We start from the raw sequence: 14,520 nt of genomic DNA on the forward strand, positions 1-14,520 counted from the left end.
TTGTGCATTTCTAAAAATGTGTACACTTGGAACAGAAAGTTAGGCTCCACCAGAGTGAGCTATCCCTCTCAGATTGTTTTGCAGAGAAAATGGGGCTCCTCCATTGGATGGTGTGTGTTTTTGACACATCCAGGGAATAGTGAGCAGCCTGACTGAAATGAAGTGCCCAGAGCAGGGACCTTATGGAGCAGCCCATTCCAATCCTACAGGAACAGCGAGGTTAGAGAGGCCTTTTCCAGAGTCTCAGAGTTGGTAGAACTGAACATAGAACGCTGAGCCTTTCTATAAACCTCGAAGGCAGGTGGTGCCTCAGAGGACAACCCATAGGTGCTGCGCAATCTGTTGGCCTGTCCCCAGTTTAGGTGACACTGGTCAAGTGCAGTTCTCATCTTGTCCTCTTTAGACCAGTATAAAATTGCTACAGAAATGTCTGCAACCTCATACTTTTCTCTTTCCTGAAGCTGATTCTGCCTGAATTCTACTTTCTCGTCCCCCTCCTTTTCTCTCCTGCCCCCAACAATAGAACCTTTGTGTAGATACAGCATTTTTGCAACTGGAGGTCCTCCCCTCCCCGCTCCTGCCCAGGAAGTAGAAACTAATTTAGTGCCTTAATATTCCTAGGCAACATTGTTATCATCTGATATGCCAATGTGATAATGGGCAATTTGCCAATCTTGTCGGTAATAGAAGCAAATTGGCTTAAGTAATCACCTAAACATCCTCTGCCAAGGAACTTTTCCTCCCCACATAGAAGACGGCACCTATTATTTCTCCCGTGAAGAACAGAGAAAATATTTCCCCTGCTAAGTGATACAAGGGGTTTGTTTGTTTGAAGACTTCGCAGGCCTTCCATTTAAATAAAGCTCCTTTTTTAATAAATGAGAATTCAATGCACGCTCAGAGGATTTCAGTGTTGTCAAATATTCGATTTAAACTCTTCCTGTTATTTACATTCTCCATCCTAACAACCATTATTACACAAGAGAGGTTTTTTTTCCCCTGCTGAGAGCATTCATGCGGCGAAGACATGGTGCTGGTGTTATTGCCAGAGCAATTCTCGCCTCCTGTGTGCTGTGCTCCAGAGCCTTACCTCCACTGTGCCCTGCGTCCTCCCCTCCCACCAGCACGAGTGGGCATTCTCCACCACAGCAGACAGCATCTCTCAAAAGTCAGTCTGATTTGAATGGGGTTGATTGGAAGGGGGCAGACCCGAAAGCCCAAGGTGCTCTCACTGCAGCTTCTGATATGACAAGTGACCATCCCTGCCTCTCCGTGTCGCATATGGGCATTCCCTAGTGTACCTAAAACCAGGCTAAGAATGCTGATTCCTTCCTTCTCGAGGGCTCGCTGGCGTGTGCTGTCTCTGACTCCAGCCGGGGAGCAGTATCAGAACTCTGTTGGGGCTGAGGCAGCAGGAATGGGATGGCTATGGGAAATGATGGATGGCGCTCCGGATCTGCATTTCCGATGGCACGTCCGCAGCAGAATAGGTGACCGTCGCTGTGGCTGCAATGAGACTTTTCTTCCCGCTGCCCTTGAGCTGCACGTTGATTTGATCTTGGATTCAATGCTCTTTCTCCCGTTGTTGTGTTAAAATTATTTGTGATATTTGGTTATAAACGTATGTGGCTTTCTCACTGTAAGCTGAAACCAGAGACATACTGGACAATTGCATGTTCTAGAAAATTAAGAATAATGAGTCAGAGCCAGATCCTATGAGAGGTAAATGGAGACAAGTGGTAAGGGCACTAGGTACAATGCCAGAAACCCTCTGGACATCTTTGGGAGTTTATGATCGTGCAATATTCTGGACAAAGTACTTGAAAACTCCATTTAATGATGCAGGTGACATCAGTGATATTACCTTTATGTGATCAGGTCATATTAATTTTTCTGAGTCATTTTAATTCACATGCCTGAAAATGGAATTAATCTTTAAGGAGGAGGTATGACAGAAGAGTAAAAATGCATAGTCCCTTTCTTTAATATCCCATGGACTTCTTATTTTATACAATAACTGGGACCATCCAGTCCATAACTACCCCTCTGTTTTACCCAAGAAAGTTGGACCCAGAGAGTGGGAAGTAGCTTGATTGATAAAAGCCCAAATATCTCTCTCAGCAGAGCATGGCTAAAGTCCCATCCTCCTAAATTTCATCTCCCTTCTTGCTACTGCAACTTGATGCTTCCTAATTCATAGAGTTTCAAATTAAATTCATAATTATTTCTTTAACTTCTTCAGATAACTGAACCAATGAAAGTATTTTTTTAATACAGGTCTCCTTTTATCCCCAACTTGTCAGTACCATCAAGCTTCTAGCCACCAAAGATGAGAAGACAAGCAGGAAGAGGGTTGTGAGCTAAGACTGGCTGATGCAGGAAGCTAACCAGGAGTGTAGCAAACATCTCTTCCAGGGAGGAGTCCATAGTATGTGATATCAAGACTGAGGTGCAATAAACATGATTTCTATCTAGGGATCAAGCTTCAGGAGTGGGGACCACGGAGCCAGGTTCTGGGCAGGGCAGTCAGTAACTAGACACACATTGAGGGCTGTACAGAGAGATTGAAGCCTAATATTGTTTGAATAGCTAGTCCAAACTAAGCAGGGCTCTCATTGGCTCAAGAACTGAGTCAGATGAGACTCCTCAACCTATCATACCCCTAACAGGACTGGACAGGAGTGAGCCAGCTCCAACCCCACAGGAATTCACTCACCCACCCCCAGGAATGAGGCCTCTGGCTGTGCACCAGCACATCGCCTGCACCTCTAGCACCCATGATGTGGAGAACATGAATCATAGGGCAGACTTCTGAAAAAACATATAGGGAATTCTAAACAGCTAACAAAGAACTCTTCAGGGTGCCAAGGGGGAGATATATTTTGAGATTTGGGTTCTTTGGTCTTCACATTTATTTGCAGTCAGCTGACTTGCTGGAGTGGGGGGCTCACATGCTGATTTATGTAGTGAGTTTGGCTCAAGCTCACAATGTTTATGAGTCAGCAATGTCTGTCTGACATTTATTACCACTCAAACAGACTGGCAGTCATAAATCCAGCTTCATTTTTACAGTTAAATGGCTACTATCATGGAACAAAGGAACAAAGGGGAATAACCCACAGCTGTGCTATTCATCCTGCATCTTATGAAAAAAATAGAAAAAAGTGTAGGAATGAATAGGTCATATTGCAATAGATCCATATTTATACGCATACACACATGGATAGTATGTACAAATATCAGATAAAAACATGTGCTGAATTCTGTTCTTCCTGTGGGAAATATGTTGAGGAGCCTCAAATCATATCCTGCCAGTTAGAGCAAAATCGATCTGGAGCTCTCCTCACTAGCTCTAAGTGTGGGTCCTTGTACTGAGCAAAAGCCCCACAGGCTGACTGAGCTAACAGGGCAAAGATGCCTCGGGGAGCGGGAACTGGCAGAGCTGCTGAGCCTGGAGTGGAGGTCAGGGGGTGCAGAGGAAATGAGACTGAGATCTGACAGAGGGACTGCTTGGGAATTCACAATGTCAGTAGCTGGAACATTCTGGGCTCTGCTTTGCTGGGAAGCTCTACTAGCAGCAACCCTCTCCCAGGTAAAGTTCTATCTCATCATGTAGTTTTAAAAGTGAGAATGATCAAAATGAGAGAGACGGGCAAGGTAGTCTTAAAGATCCCTCCAGTTCTCACACTGAATGGTTCTTTTACACTTTGACAGATTATTAGCTAGCTGGATCATAGAAAAGGGGAGAATAAAAAATGCATACAGTTAATTTGTTTAATTTTTACAACTCTATAAGAAACGTATCATCAGCCCACTTTAAACATTGAAAAACAAAAGCTCAATAAACATACAAAACTTGCCCAAGATCATAGAGCAAATAAATGACAGAACCATATTCCAGATCCAGCGTTTTAAAAAAAATATCCTATATTGTTTCCCCTATACCATATCCTTTGTCTGGAATTTTATATTCCATCCATAATTACTGAATTAATTTATTCATACATAATAAACATAACACATACAACCCCTCTACAGTATTTGTTAAAAACTGGATTACCAGAATTTGCACAAAGTGATAAATTGATTTTGGTTTTGGTTTTGTTTTTTTCCCTTTCAGGGGTACCGACCTCTGTTCTCAGAAAAACTTTGACTGACAAAGATATTTGCAAAGGAAAATGGTTTGTTCTCTGCAAATCCCAGCAATAAGCCAGATAATATCAGACACTTCCTAAAATTAGGAGCTGTAGTCTGTCTTGCATTCAATATCTATAAAGATAAGGCCCTATAGGAACCATGACATGAGTTCTTATACAAAAATATATAAGGACTGAGTTCAAGTCCACCCAGACAGAGGCCCACCATTAATCTGAAAATATGGGTAGTTTCTGAACCAGCGAGTAATTGAAAAAACCTCAAGTATTTAATTTATTTAGACCTCAACACTATCAAAGAAGTCAATGGCTGATGCAATCACCCAGGTGGAAGACTCACTTTATTACATACCCCCATGGGCAGCTTGCAAAAGGTACTTGATTAACTTTCATCACAATTAAACTCTCTACACCTAAAGGACACTGAGAATTGGTAGCTCATATAAAAGAGGTAGGAGATGAGCTTGTAATTGGCCTTAAATTAAGTGGTAAAAAGAGGAAAATGAAGACAAAGGCTTTAAAAAACATATCTAGTCAAAAGTAGGTTGGCTTTTTAGAAAGGCTGTATCCAACATGGAAAATATTATCCATCCATGGACTGTATTTTCTGCTACTAATCACTTTAATAGCAGCATGCTCCAGTTAAGTAAAAAGAGTGGTGGAGAAAGAGGACAAGCCACTTTAAAGTTCTGAACATATGGTCCTCATAGCCAAATCATCATGGAAGCCACAAAGTAAATCTAACAAGGGACAAGCAGAATTAATTCAGAAGAAGAAAGGTGGGAAATCTTAAGCTGGTTACTAATGCTTCTAAACCCACTGTGGACATGTAGAGGGCAGGGGTTGTCTCTACTCTGCAGGTGTCTCCCTGATGCTCAGACAGTTCTGGATAGAAAAAGAGTTGCTCTGGATTTTCTACCTTGCAAGGTGACCTCCCTTTATCCCATTATTATCAAGCTCAACCAAAGAGATCATATTTTTGACAAGATAGAAAAACACCCCTACTACCTGTCTTACACATATGCAACATTAATAATTTTCTTGGCACTAATATTTAGGGAGGCTGATCACATCCTCCCATTCTGAGCTTCTTGGAAGCTATTTACTACCAGAGTAGAAAACTGATGGGACATGGAGTTGATCCAACATGGCAACTCTTTGGATTCTTAGTACCAAAATCATTAAAACTAATGCTATTATGTACACAGATTAATACTCCACCATCTGAAGACAATTTCAAGAAATATGAGCATATACAGTAAGATATTGGTTTCAAAGTAGAACATATGGTCACCAAGTTGGCCATCATAAGGAAACTTCTTGCTCATCATTTGTGGTCTTACAGTCAGAACTTTTAATCATTTGAAGAGTAACAATTCAAGTAGAAAATGTGCTGAGAGTTCTCAAAATAGCAAGAATAGAAGAGGGGATTAAATATTGTGTATAACAATTTCACTTTTTTGCATAAATTTAGCAGCCAAATGTACTACATTGTACATTACTCAAACTTTCTGAAGTTAAGTCAGTCTTTGCTGATCCTACTGACCACCTATGGAATGAGGGAACTTGAGCCTAAACTTCAAACAACCACAGTTGAGGTGAAAGTTTGACACATGACAATAGTTTGACTGTAACCTGTTAATGATAGCTGAAGGTGAAGGGGCAGGTAAAATTAGATCCTTTTCCCTTCACTCATATAATTTGAAGATTATGGAATGTGAATTTTAAAGGTCAGAATAAATTGCTAATTAAGTTGAGGTATTTGAAATCAGCAAATAAAAATGCAGTTCAGAACAGTGACTAAGGAGTAATTAATCATATAGGTGAAAATGACAGAGAAGTAGAGCAAGCAGTAAAATTATTTGTTAGCTAGTTGTTATAGAGCCTTCATATGCCATTACTAAGAACTATTAGACATTAATTCCTTTCTCTTTAGGTTATATCTTAAAAACACACATACACAACGTCAACATCATTATAGGAAGATACAAATCAAGGCAAAATCAAGGCAGATACCTCTCTTGAAATAGATATGAAATAGATATGACACTTCCCTCTATCTTTTACTCAACATGTGAAGGAATTAAGGGTTAGATGGTCATAGGCATAACCTTAAACCCACTCTAATTGATTTCAAATATAAATCACAGCCAATTTTTGGCATTTTAACTGTTATAATGCAAATTTATACACTCTTTAAAACCAGCCTTGACCCCCAACAGACACAGCTTTGAGGATACCTGCTTTAACATCTGCTTAAGAAAACATTTTGCCTCCAGGTGCTTTTTCTTTCCTTAGAAGCTACACTTGGGTTTGATGCTCTCAGTCCATGCTGCGATGGTCAGGATTTCATTTGACATTAAGATATTTGCATATTAAACTTAAAGCCAATTGATCAACATGGATATTACAATGAAATACTCAGAGAGTTCATTTGACATGCATATCTTCAACTAGAAAACAAAAACAGCATTTATATAGAGATTTATATTTTTAAGCACTTGACATTTATTACTTAGCTCATCCACACCACATACCTATGAGGTAGTTTAGCATGACTTTAGTAAGAATAAATTAGGTAAGAAGCAGAAAAAGAAGAGATCTGTTCCCACAAAAGAACAACAATTCTGGTCACAAAAGAACAACAATCAAATTTTTTTTGTACAAGCTGGTCAAACAAGCAATGCATATTTAGCATGGATGGAATGTAGAGAGGGTGGTTGTTTTATTACCTCACAGTTTAGAAATGTTATTTCCTCATTGGACTTCTAATATGCTGTGCTCACAGTAACCTGTCAAAAATACCTCACTTAACTGATCAGCTTTGGAGGAGGTGTGCCCTCCCCCAGCTCCCAGGGCTTAAATTTCCCTGTGGGAGTATTCACATTTTTCATCTATTTCATATTTTTCTTCTCTTAGTCTGATTGGTCTAGTAAAGTCACTTTAATAGGAAGGTATAAAGACTCTTGCAGTTCCAATTTATGTTTATATGTCATCTAAGAGGCAGATGAAAAAACAAATCTTATTGGTCTTTGTCGTCAAGCAATTGCAGATGAGGGTTTTATTGCCACTTTTATCAGCAGGAGGGATCACTGCAGTCCTCTCCACTTAGCAGATTGCTTTATGATCACATTTATTAGCGCACTTGGCTGTGAAGACTACATATAAGGAAAACTCATTAATTTGGGTTTCACAACCATGGCTGGTGTGGCCACTGGCACTAGTGCTAACCTGAAGCTCCCCTCTGCACTTGAAGGAAAACTCGTTAGAAAATAAGTGAATTGCATGACCAGGACTAAAGGGGTATTTTATCTCTATAAGAAGACCTAGACTATTTCAACCACTTAGCAAGTGTTTCTTTAAACACAAAAATTTTACTCTACTATAGGGATGCCATTAGGCTTGTGTGTTAGGTTAATTTTGAATCATCTCTCCCTCACTGGAGCAACACTTTGAATGGGCAGTAGTGCGTCAGTTTAGTTGACGTTCTTACATGTACTCTGGAAGTTTAAATATTGAACATCGGGTTCACCTCTAGTTCTCCCGCATGGAGGTTTTACAGGAAATTGTTGGACCTGTCTTCGTCTCTCCCGGAATCTCTGCTGTAACCCGGCGGCCCTGCCAGAGCAGCTCCCCAAGGTCAGGTCTGCAAGGCTCTCCCTCTCTCTGCGCCAGACTTAATTTGTCTCTTTGAAAATATTTACCTCTCACTCCCGTTCGTTCATAGTGAAAGTGGAATGCAAGACACGACCTAATGAAACAAATACAACCACACCAAAAAGATAAAAGAACAATAATGACAACAAGCAGCTAGCTTCCCAAGCAGGGGTGTTTCCATTTAAGATGTCCCAAAATATAAATAATATTCATAGGCTCTTCCTCCTTAAAGCTGAATACGTCACCTCCCTGGTTCAATGGAATGGTAACTTCCCTTCTCTCTACAGGCAAAAATAAGGAAAGAGACTTGAAAACAAACAAAGCCTCATCTCTGGCAGGGTATTCACTTTCACTTGACAGGTTGCCAAGGAGCAATGGCACTTAGATGAGGGATTCTGAAATAATCAGATTATTATATCTGGAAGCTGATCTATCAAGGTTGGCAGAGACTCTCTGTAAAGCAAACGAGGTCTATGTTCATAGACTCGTCTGTACTATGTTGGGTTATTAAAAACAAAAACACCTGAGGGCATGAGCTCACTCACTAAACACAAAGAGAAACAAAGACTTTTTTCTTTTTTTTACTAGGACAGTTGCGTATGTTACAGCAGAATTGACAAATAAAGCCTCATTTTACACATTTGAACAAAAGTCACCATAGGAGGTTTGCAGCTCGGTTGTGTGCTTTCCAAAACAGCAAAATAGTTTGTTCCCCATCAAACCTTCCTTCCTTCCAACAGGACAGCTGTGGTTGAGGTGGCTGCTCCTTCTGTAGTCATGGACACTGGCCACCTTGGTCCCTCCTGAGTGGGCCCTCCTCCAGGAAATGGTGCCAAATCTCAAACACCTTAATAACAACACTGTGCATTTCTAAGTCATTTCATTTATTGCTCACTGAGTTGTAACCACCTTGGCTCGCTGTGGAAAACAATAGGCGACAGAAAACCCGGACACCAGCAGATCACTTGCCTGTGGTCACAACATACAAAGGACAGCCCCAGCCAGAACATTGAGAAGCATCTTGAGTAGAAGCTAAATGCCTGGCTTTGCAGCCAGCCTGCAGGTCACCGAATCCAGTCTGATGGAGATGGAACCTAGAGAAAGAGCCTTATGATTTACACCCAGAGACACTCTGTTCCCCATCAGAGAAACAGGGTTCCAGTCTGCCCTACTGGCCACTGGTGTTTTTCCCAAAGTGATTGAATCTTGGCTCAGAGAGAGCACTTCAGTGAGAAACAGAGGAATAGGGGACCTCATCATACCCAAGGCTGTCATTCTTCAGAATTCACCCACTTATTTCCAAATCACAGTACCCCACATCGAAGCCCTTAAGTCAGGCCAACTTCATAAGAATTATTCATTTACTTCTCTCCTGTTCTGGGATTTATAATTCTTCCTTTGGATGCCTTTGGGAAAACATTTCATCAAGGTCAACTGCTGTGAAGACATTTTTGCCTAAGAGGATCATCATGCAGGCAAACTAATTCTTTTCCTAAGCTATTATTTTGGCAGCTTGCAAAGAGGATTTGGCTTAACCTTGAGAAGCTGTTTTTTGAATGATCAGAAAACAGAGATGAGGATTTTTCTTTTATTTGCCTTCTTCATTCTCGCTGTTCAGATGGCAAGGCTGGCTCACATTTTGAAAGGTGAGATGAGAAGGACCAGTGAGTGAGTCTTTCCCATTTAGGGCAGGTTGCCACAGTCATGTTCCACATGATGAAAAAATAGTGTTTCTTTCTTGATAGAGGTGCTTTACATAACAATCATCCAGGATTTAATAGAATAATTTTATATGTTAAAGAAATCTAGAATAAACTGGAGATTTAGATTTTTCCATTGTCTTTAAGTTTAAATGATGCTTTCACTGTTTGGTATAGGATTATAATTTAGAACATGTGCTAAATATATTATCAGAAAAGAATTTAAAAATCCATCCAAACATCACAACTTACCACAAAATTAAAAAAAAAAGAAGAAGAAGAAATAAATAAAGCTCATTTACTTTCCAAAACTAAGATTGGTCACATGTTAATCTGTGAATCCTCGTAAAAATGTTCATTGTTCAAGAAAGATTTCTCCTCTGGTGGTTGATAAGTAATTCTCCATGGCAGAGAAATCCTGATATTTTTTTTCTCATCTTGATTGATGTTTTCACTACTTATTCTTCAGGCTATAAGACAGAAGAGAACATAGTCTTACTTTCTTTCTTAATTACATATTTCAATCTTTCTCTCTTCCTCTCTCTCTCTCCCTCCCTCCCTCTCTCCCTCCCTCCCTTTCTATCTCCCACCCCACATCACTTTATCCATCAAATTAAAATAAAGCTGAATTTATATAAATCTTTTAAGTTCTAAATAATCTGTGTATATAATAACTCAATTACTAATGTCATCTCCGTGTATGTAGAAGAAAATATATATCTTTGTAATGTCAATCCAGACACTAAATTCATTCTGAAAGTTGTTAAAATGAAAATAATAAATTAAGTTTTATTTATGGCATATTGTATATACCCATCTGTAAATTGCAGGTATCACTATTTATAGAAACTTCTTGTTGGGAGGGGAGAACAAGTTGGTAGCATTTAGATTTCAAATTATTATAAACTTCATTCTCTATGCATCAAGAATTTTATCTGTTAGGTAAATAGAAAAATAGTTTCTGGTTTTATTGTCAAGAAGTATTGATTTAAATTAAATAGATAACTAATTTTTAAAGGTTTTTTAGTTTTGTTTTGCTTTATGGTAAACAGATACTACCATTGATTGCATGCCTACTATATGTCAAGAATTTTCCATTTATTTTACATGTTAATTTAATCCCCTCACCACGTTTTATGTGGATATTATTTCTCCCCATTTTAAAGGTGAAACAGTGAGGCTTAAACTGACTATGTTAATGGCACAAGGTCATAGGGCTATTAAGGGATAAGAGTTGAACTCTGGAAAGATCAGAATCGGATCAGTCCTCTGGCTGCATCAAGACTGCCAAACAGTATGCTGTATTAACCCTAAAGCGATATTATAGGGTGTGTGTGAGGGGGGGGGGATGCAAATGTGCTAGAGCAGGTCAGAATCCTTGTATAGACCTGCCTTCCCTTATCACTAAGATCTAAATATCTTAGTGGAAAGCTGATAAATGAAAAATTCACAAGTGACAAAGGAAAATTCCATTACTAACCTGGAAGCACACAGCATATCTTGAAATGTTATTTTCCAAAACATAAAAAAAACCACATGCTAAATAGAGTAGGTCTTAATAAAATATTCTTAAGAGACAAATAAGAATTTGGATATTATTGGTATAATGTAGACCAAAAGAAAACAGAGACATAATTTTTTTAAATAGCTTTGAAATTTTGCCTTGGAATGACCCTAGTAATCACAGCTACTTTTACATAGTTATACAACAAAACTTCCTAAGTTAGAATCTCATATTCAGTTCCTGCTACCATGACCTATGAAAATTCTACAGTCGTTGCCACATGAATTCATGCGACATAAAGTTAGGAAGTTCTAACTAGATAAGTATGACCTCATTTTTATAACCTGCAAAGAAAAATATTTTTCAAATTAAAGTGAGTTTTGAAGTGCAGTATCCCCATGTAATAATAAGAAGACCAACACATCCGTGGCTGAGAAGTCTTCAGTCATGATGACATCTTTAGAGGAAACCAGACGAGAGTTGTTTATTTAACTTCCAGTAAAAGTGTTATATTAAGACCTTAATTTCATAATGAGAAAGAATATCACACCCTTCCTTTTTATGGTCAATAAAACTATTCAGATCCTTTCTGAACACATTGAAGTAATGACAAATTAAAATGTTTTCAATTCCAAGTAGCTTTTATAATTATTCATCCATTTCTGATATTGCTGGAAAGGCTCCTGCGTATTATAGTTTGCATCCTATTTGATACAAAAGAACATGGAAAATTTTATTGCTATTAATAAAATGGAGCCATCCAATCCAAGAAGAAAATTCTTTTTCATCTGAAAGATAGGCTGCATAATTCATGTATTTTCAGTAATTTCTTTAAATTAGAAAATTGAAGAAAGGTTTAGGGAAAAAAAGAATTTATTACATAGTTTCCATCTGTGGTGAAAATAGTCTTTGTTTTCAGAGAGTTTTACATTTGATTTGAGTTGAAGAGATAATTTCCATTTAATTGTACACATACCACTTATACTCATAGAGCTCACTTTATTTTCTTTTTCTTTTTTTAGCTTCATTTTTATTGTTGACATTATTACAGATGTCCCCATTTCCCCCTCCTTTGCCCAATTCCACCAAGCCTCTAACTCCCCCTTATTTTCAACATATATCAGGAAAACATACCCTCTGTTTCACTTAAAAAAAAAGTAACAAAATTATGAGGGACTTTTCTCGGGGTCTTGAAATGCAGTGAGAAAACCCTGCAATAATTTGGATGGGAACCTCTACCTTCCAAAAGAAGTTTCCATGTCAGCAAATTGTGATAAGTTTCCATGTCTAATTTCTGTGAGCTCTAGCCCATAAGGGCACCAGCCAGACAGAGGGATGTGATGGCCTTGCAGGACATGTATTGCATTCTAGGACCCCAACCCAAATGAGAATCACAATTGCATGACCAGTTAAATAAAAAAGCTTTTCTTTTTACTAGTCACTTCTTCCCCATTCTGACTTAGAAGATTCAGAGAGAGGAGATGCTATAAACTGGGTATCAGATAGTAGTCTTGTGTAGACTGGTAAGAACTTCTTAATACCTAAAAGAAGTGTTAAATACTACAATTAAACTTTTCTCACCATTAAAAATTACCAGATATTTTTTAAAAAGTGGAGGGATTAAGAAGTACAAATTTGTATTAAAAAATAGTTTGGGGAATGTAAAAGACAGTATAGGGAATATAGTCAATAATCTATACTAATAATAGAGGAATATGCAAATTGTCAGGACGCCATAATGTAACAACCAATCAGGATGGGGTGAAGAGCTCTCAGCACACCTGCACCGGGGGTCTCAGCACATCTGCATGCGGAGAGGAAGGGAGAGCAGATAGGCAGTTACCATAATGTAACAACCAATCAGGACGGGGGCGGGGCTGCAGTGAAGAGCTCTCAGCACACCTGCGCCGGGGGTCTCAGCACGTCTGCATGCGGAGAGGAAGGGAGAGCAGATAGGCAGTTAGGGGGATCAGGCAGGCAGGGGAGCAGTTAGGGGCATCAGGCAGGCAGGCAGGTGAGCGGTTAGGAGCCAGTGGATTTGGATTGCAAGAGGGATCCCAGATTGGAGAGGGTGCAGGCCAGGCTGAGGGATCATGCCCTAAAGCACAAAATCCCAGCACAGGCCTCTATATAGTAATAACTATGTATGGTGCAATGTGGGCACTAGACTTATTGGGGGATCACTTCATAAATTATATAAATGTCTGACCATTATGCTATACTCATTAAACTAATCTTATATAATAATAGAGGAATATGCAAATTATCCATGATGCCCTCATGGGTAATGACCGGCAGGAGCAGGTGGGCATGGCTGCCTGCTGCACAAGGCTGGCGGATGTGAGGCTGCGTCAAATAAAATAAAATGCGTTCACATGCCCTAAAGCACAAAATCCCAGCAGATAACTCAATGCAGGTTATTGTGTAATCTCAATGATTACACAATAAATCACAATGATTACACAATATTGATTACACAATAAACTTATTTCCACCAAACAAATATAACATCTTCATTTAAAGATGACCCAGTAAGGCTGCTGAGGCTTTCATCTGTCCCTTTCAACACTGAAGATGACAGGGTTCAAGGAAGAAGGGCTCCAGTTTTGTTTTCTTAGCACCCAGCTAGGAGGCCTCCCTGGGGCGGCTCTTCCCTCCAAGCCCTGCACAGGATGGGCGCTCCACGCTGGCCTGGGAGCCCCGAAGGGAGGCTGAGTGAAGTGCTTTCCCTCCGGGACCCCGCTCTCCCTGGGAACCCAGAAATCTGCCTCCCGGAGTGACTGCACAGCAGCCAGGCCTGGCAAGCCACAGAGGGGACAACCTAACCATGCGGATGTGTATGCTGATGGAGGCCATGCAACTGCCATAGTTGAAGTCGTCCTCAATGGAGGACCGGCGTTAGTGGGAATTGGAGTCGGCCATGTCTGCAATGGAACCCCAGCTCCCCGCCAAATGACTAGAGCACACGGACCTCAATGGTCTCCAGTCACTTCCTGAGCAGCAGTCAGACCCGACCGGGGAGCCAACCCGAAACTTAAGTAGGTGCCCTGATAGAATGGAACCCAAACCTTTGCTGTGGCAGAGGAGCTCTGGCCCAGAGCAGGGGCCAGGGCATGCCAGAGGGGTTTTGTTGAGGGGCCCTGACAGGCAGCCCACAGCACAGTGGATTCGAACCTCCTCCTGATACAGCAAGGTTGCGGGTTGGGTCCCTGGTCAGGGCACAGACAATAAGCAACCAAAGAGTGAATAATGAGTGGAACAATACACTGGTGTTTCTCTCGCTCCCTTCCTCTCTCTAAAGTAATCAATCAATAAAAATTAAAATAAACCCTCTGGCTTGCAGAGTTGCTAAAACAGTTAGAAAGCAAAGTCCCATCCCTTCCTGTTCATTCAGCAAATATTTCATATGCTCCTTCAGTAATCACACTGGGGATGGGTGTTTGTTTGTTTGTTTGTTTGTTTTGGTTAATCCTCACCTGAGGACATTTTTGCATTGATTTTTTTT

General features: G+C 40.0%; 1 protein-coding gene across 3 annotated transcripts in view; it reads right to left on the reverse strand.

Annotated features, from left to right (window-relative positions):
• Positions 1 to 6,351: 6,351 nt before the first annotated feature.
• The window catches only part of ZMAT4 (zinc finger, matrin-type 4), a 336,866-nt gene continuing 328,697 nt past the window's right edge, over positions 6,352 to 14,520 (reverse strand). For all 3 annotated transcript variants that reach the window (XM_005856446.2, XM_014536453.1, XM_014536447.1), the window contains one exon: positions 6,352 to 9,981. In XM_005856446.2, coding sequence (XP_005856508.1) covers positions 9,966 to 9,981 — 16 coding nt within the window. In that variant the 3' untranslated portion in view covers positions 6,352 to 9,965. The remainder of the gene's footprint in view (positions 9,982 to 14,520) is intronic.

Source organism: Myotis brandtii, unplaced genomic scaffold (genome assembly GCF_000412655.1).
Source record: "Myotis brandtii unplaced genomic scaffold, ASM41265v1 scaffold103, whole genome shotgun sequence".
NCBI classification, from domain to species: Eukaryota; Metazoa; Chordata; class Mammalia; order Chiroptera; family Vespertilionidae; genus Myotis; species Myotis brandtii.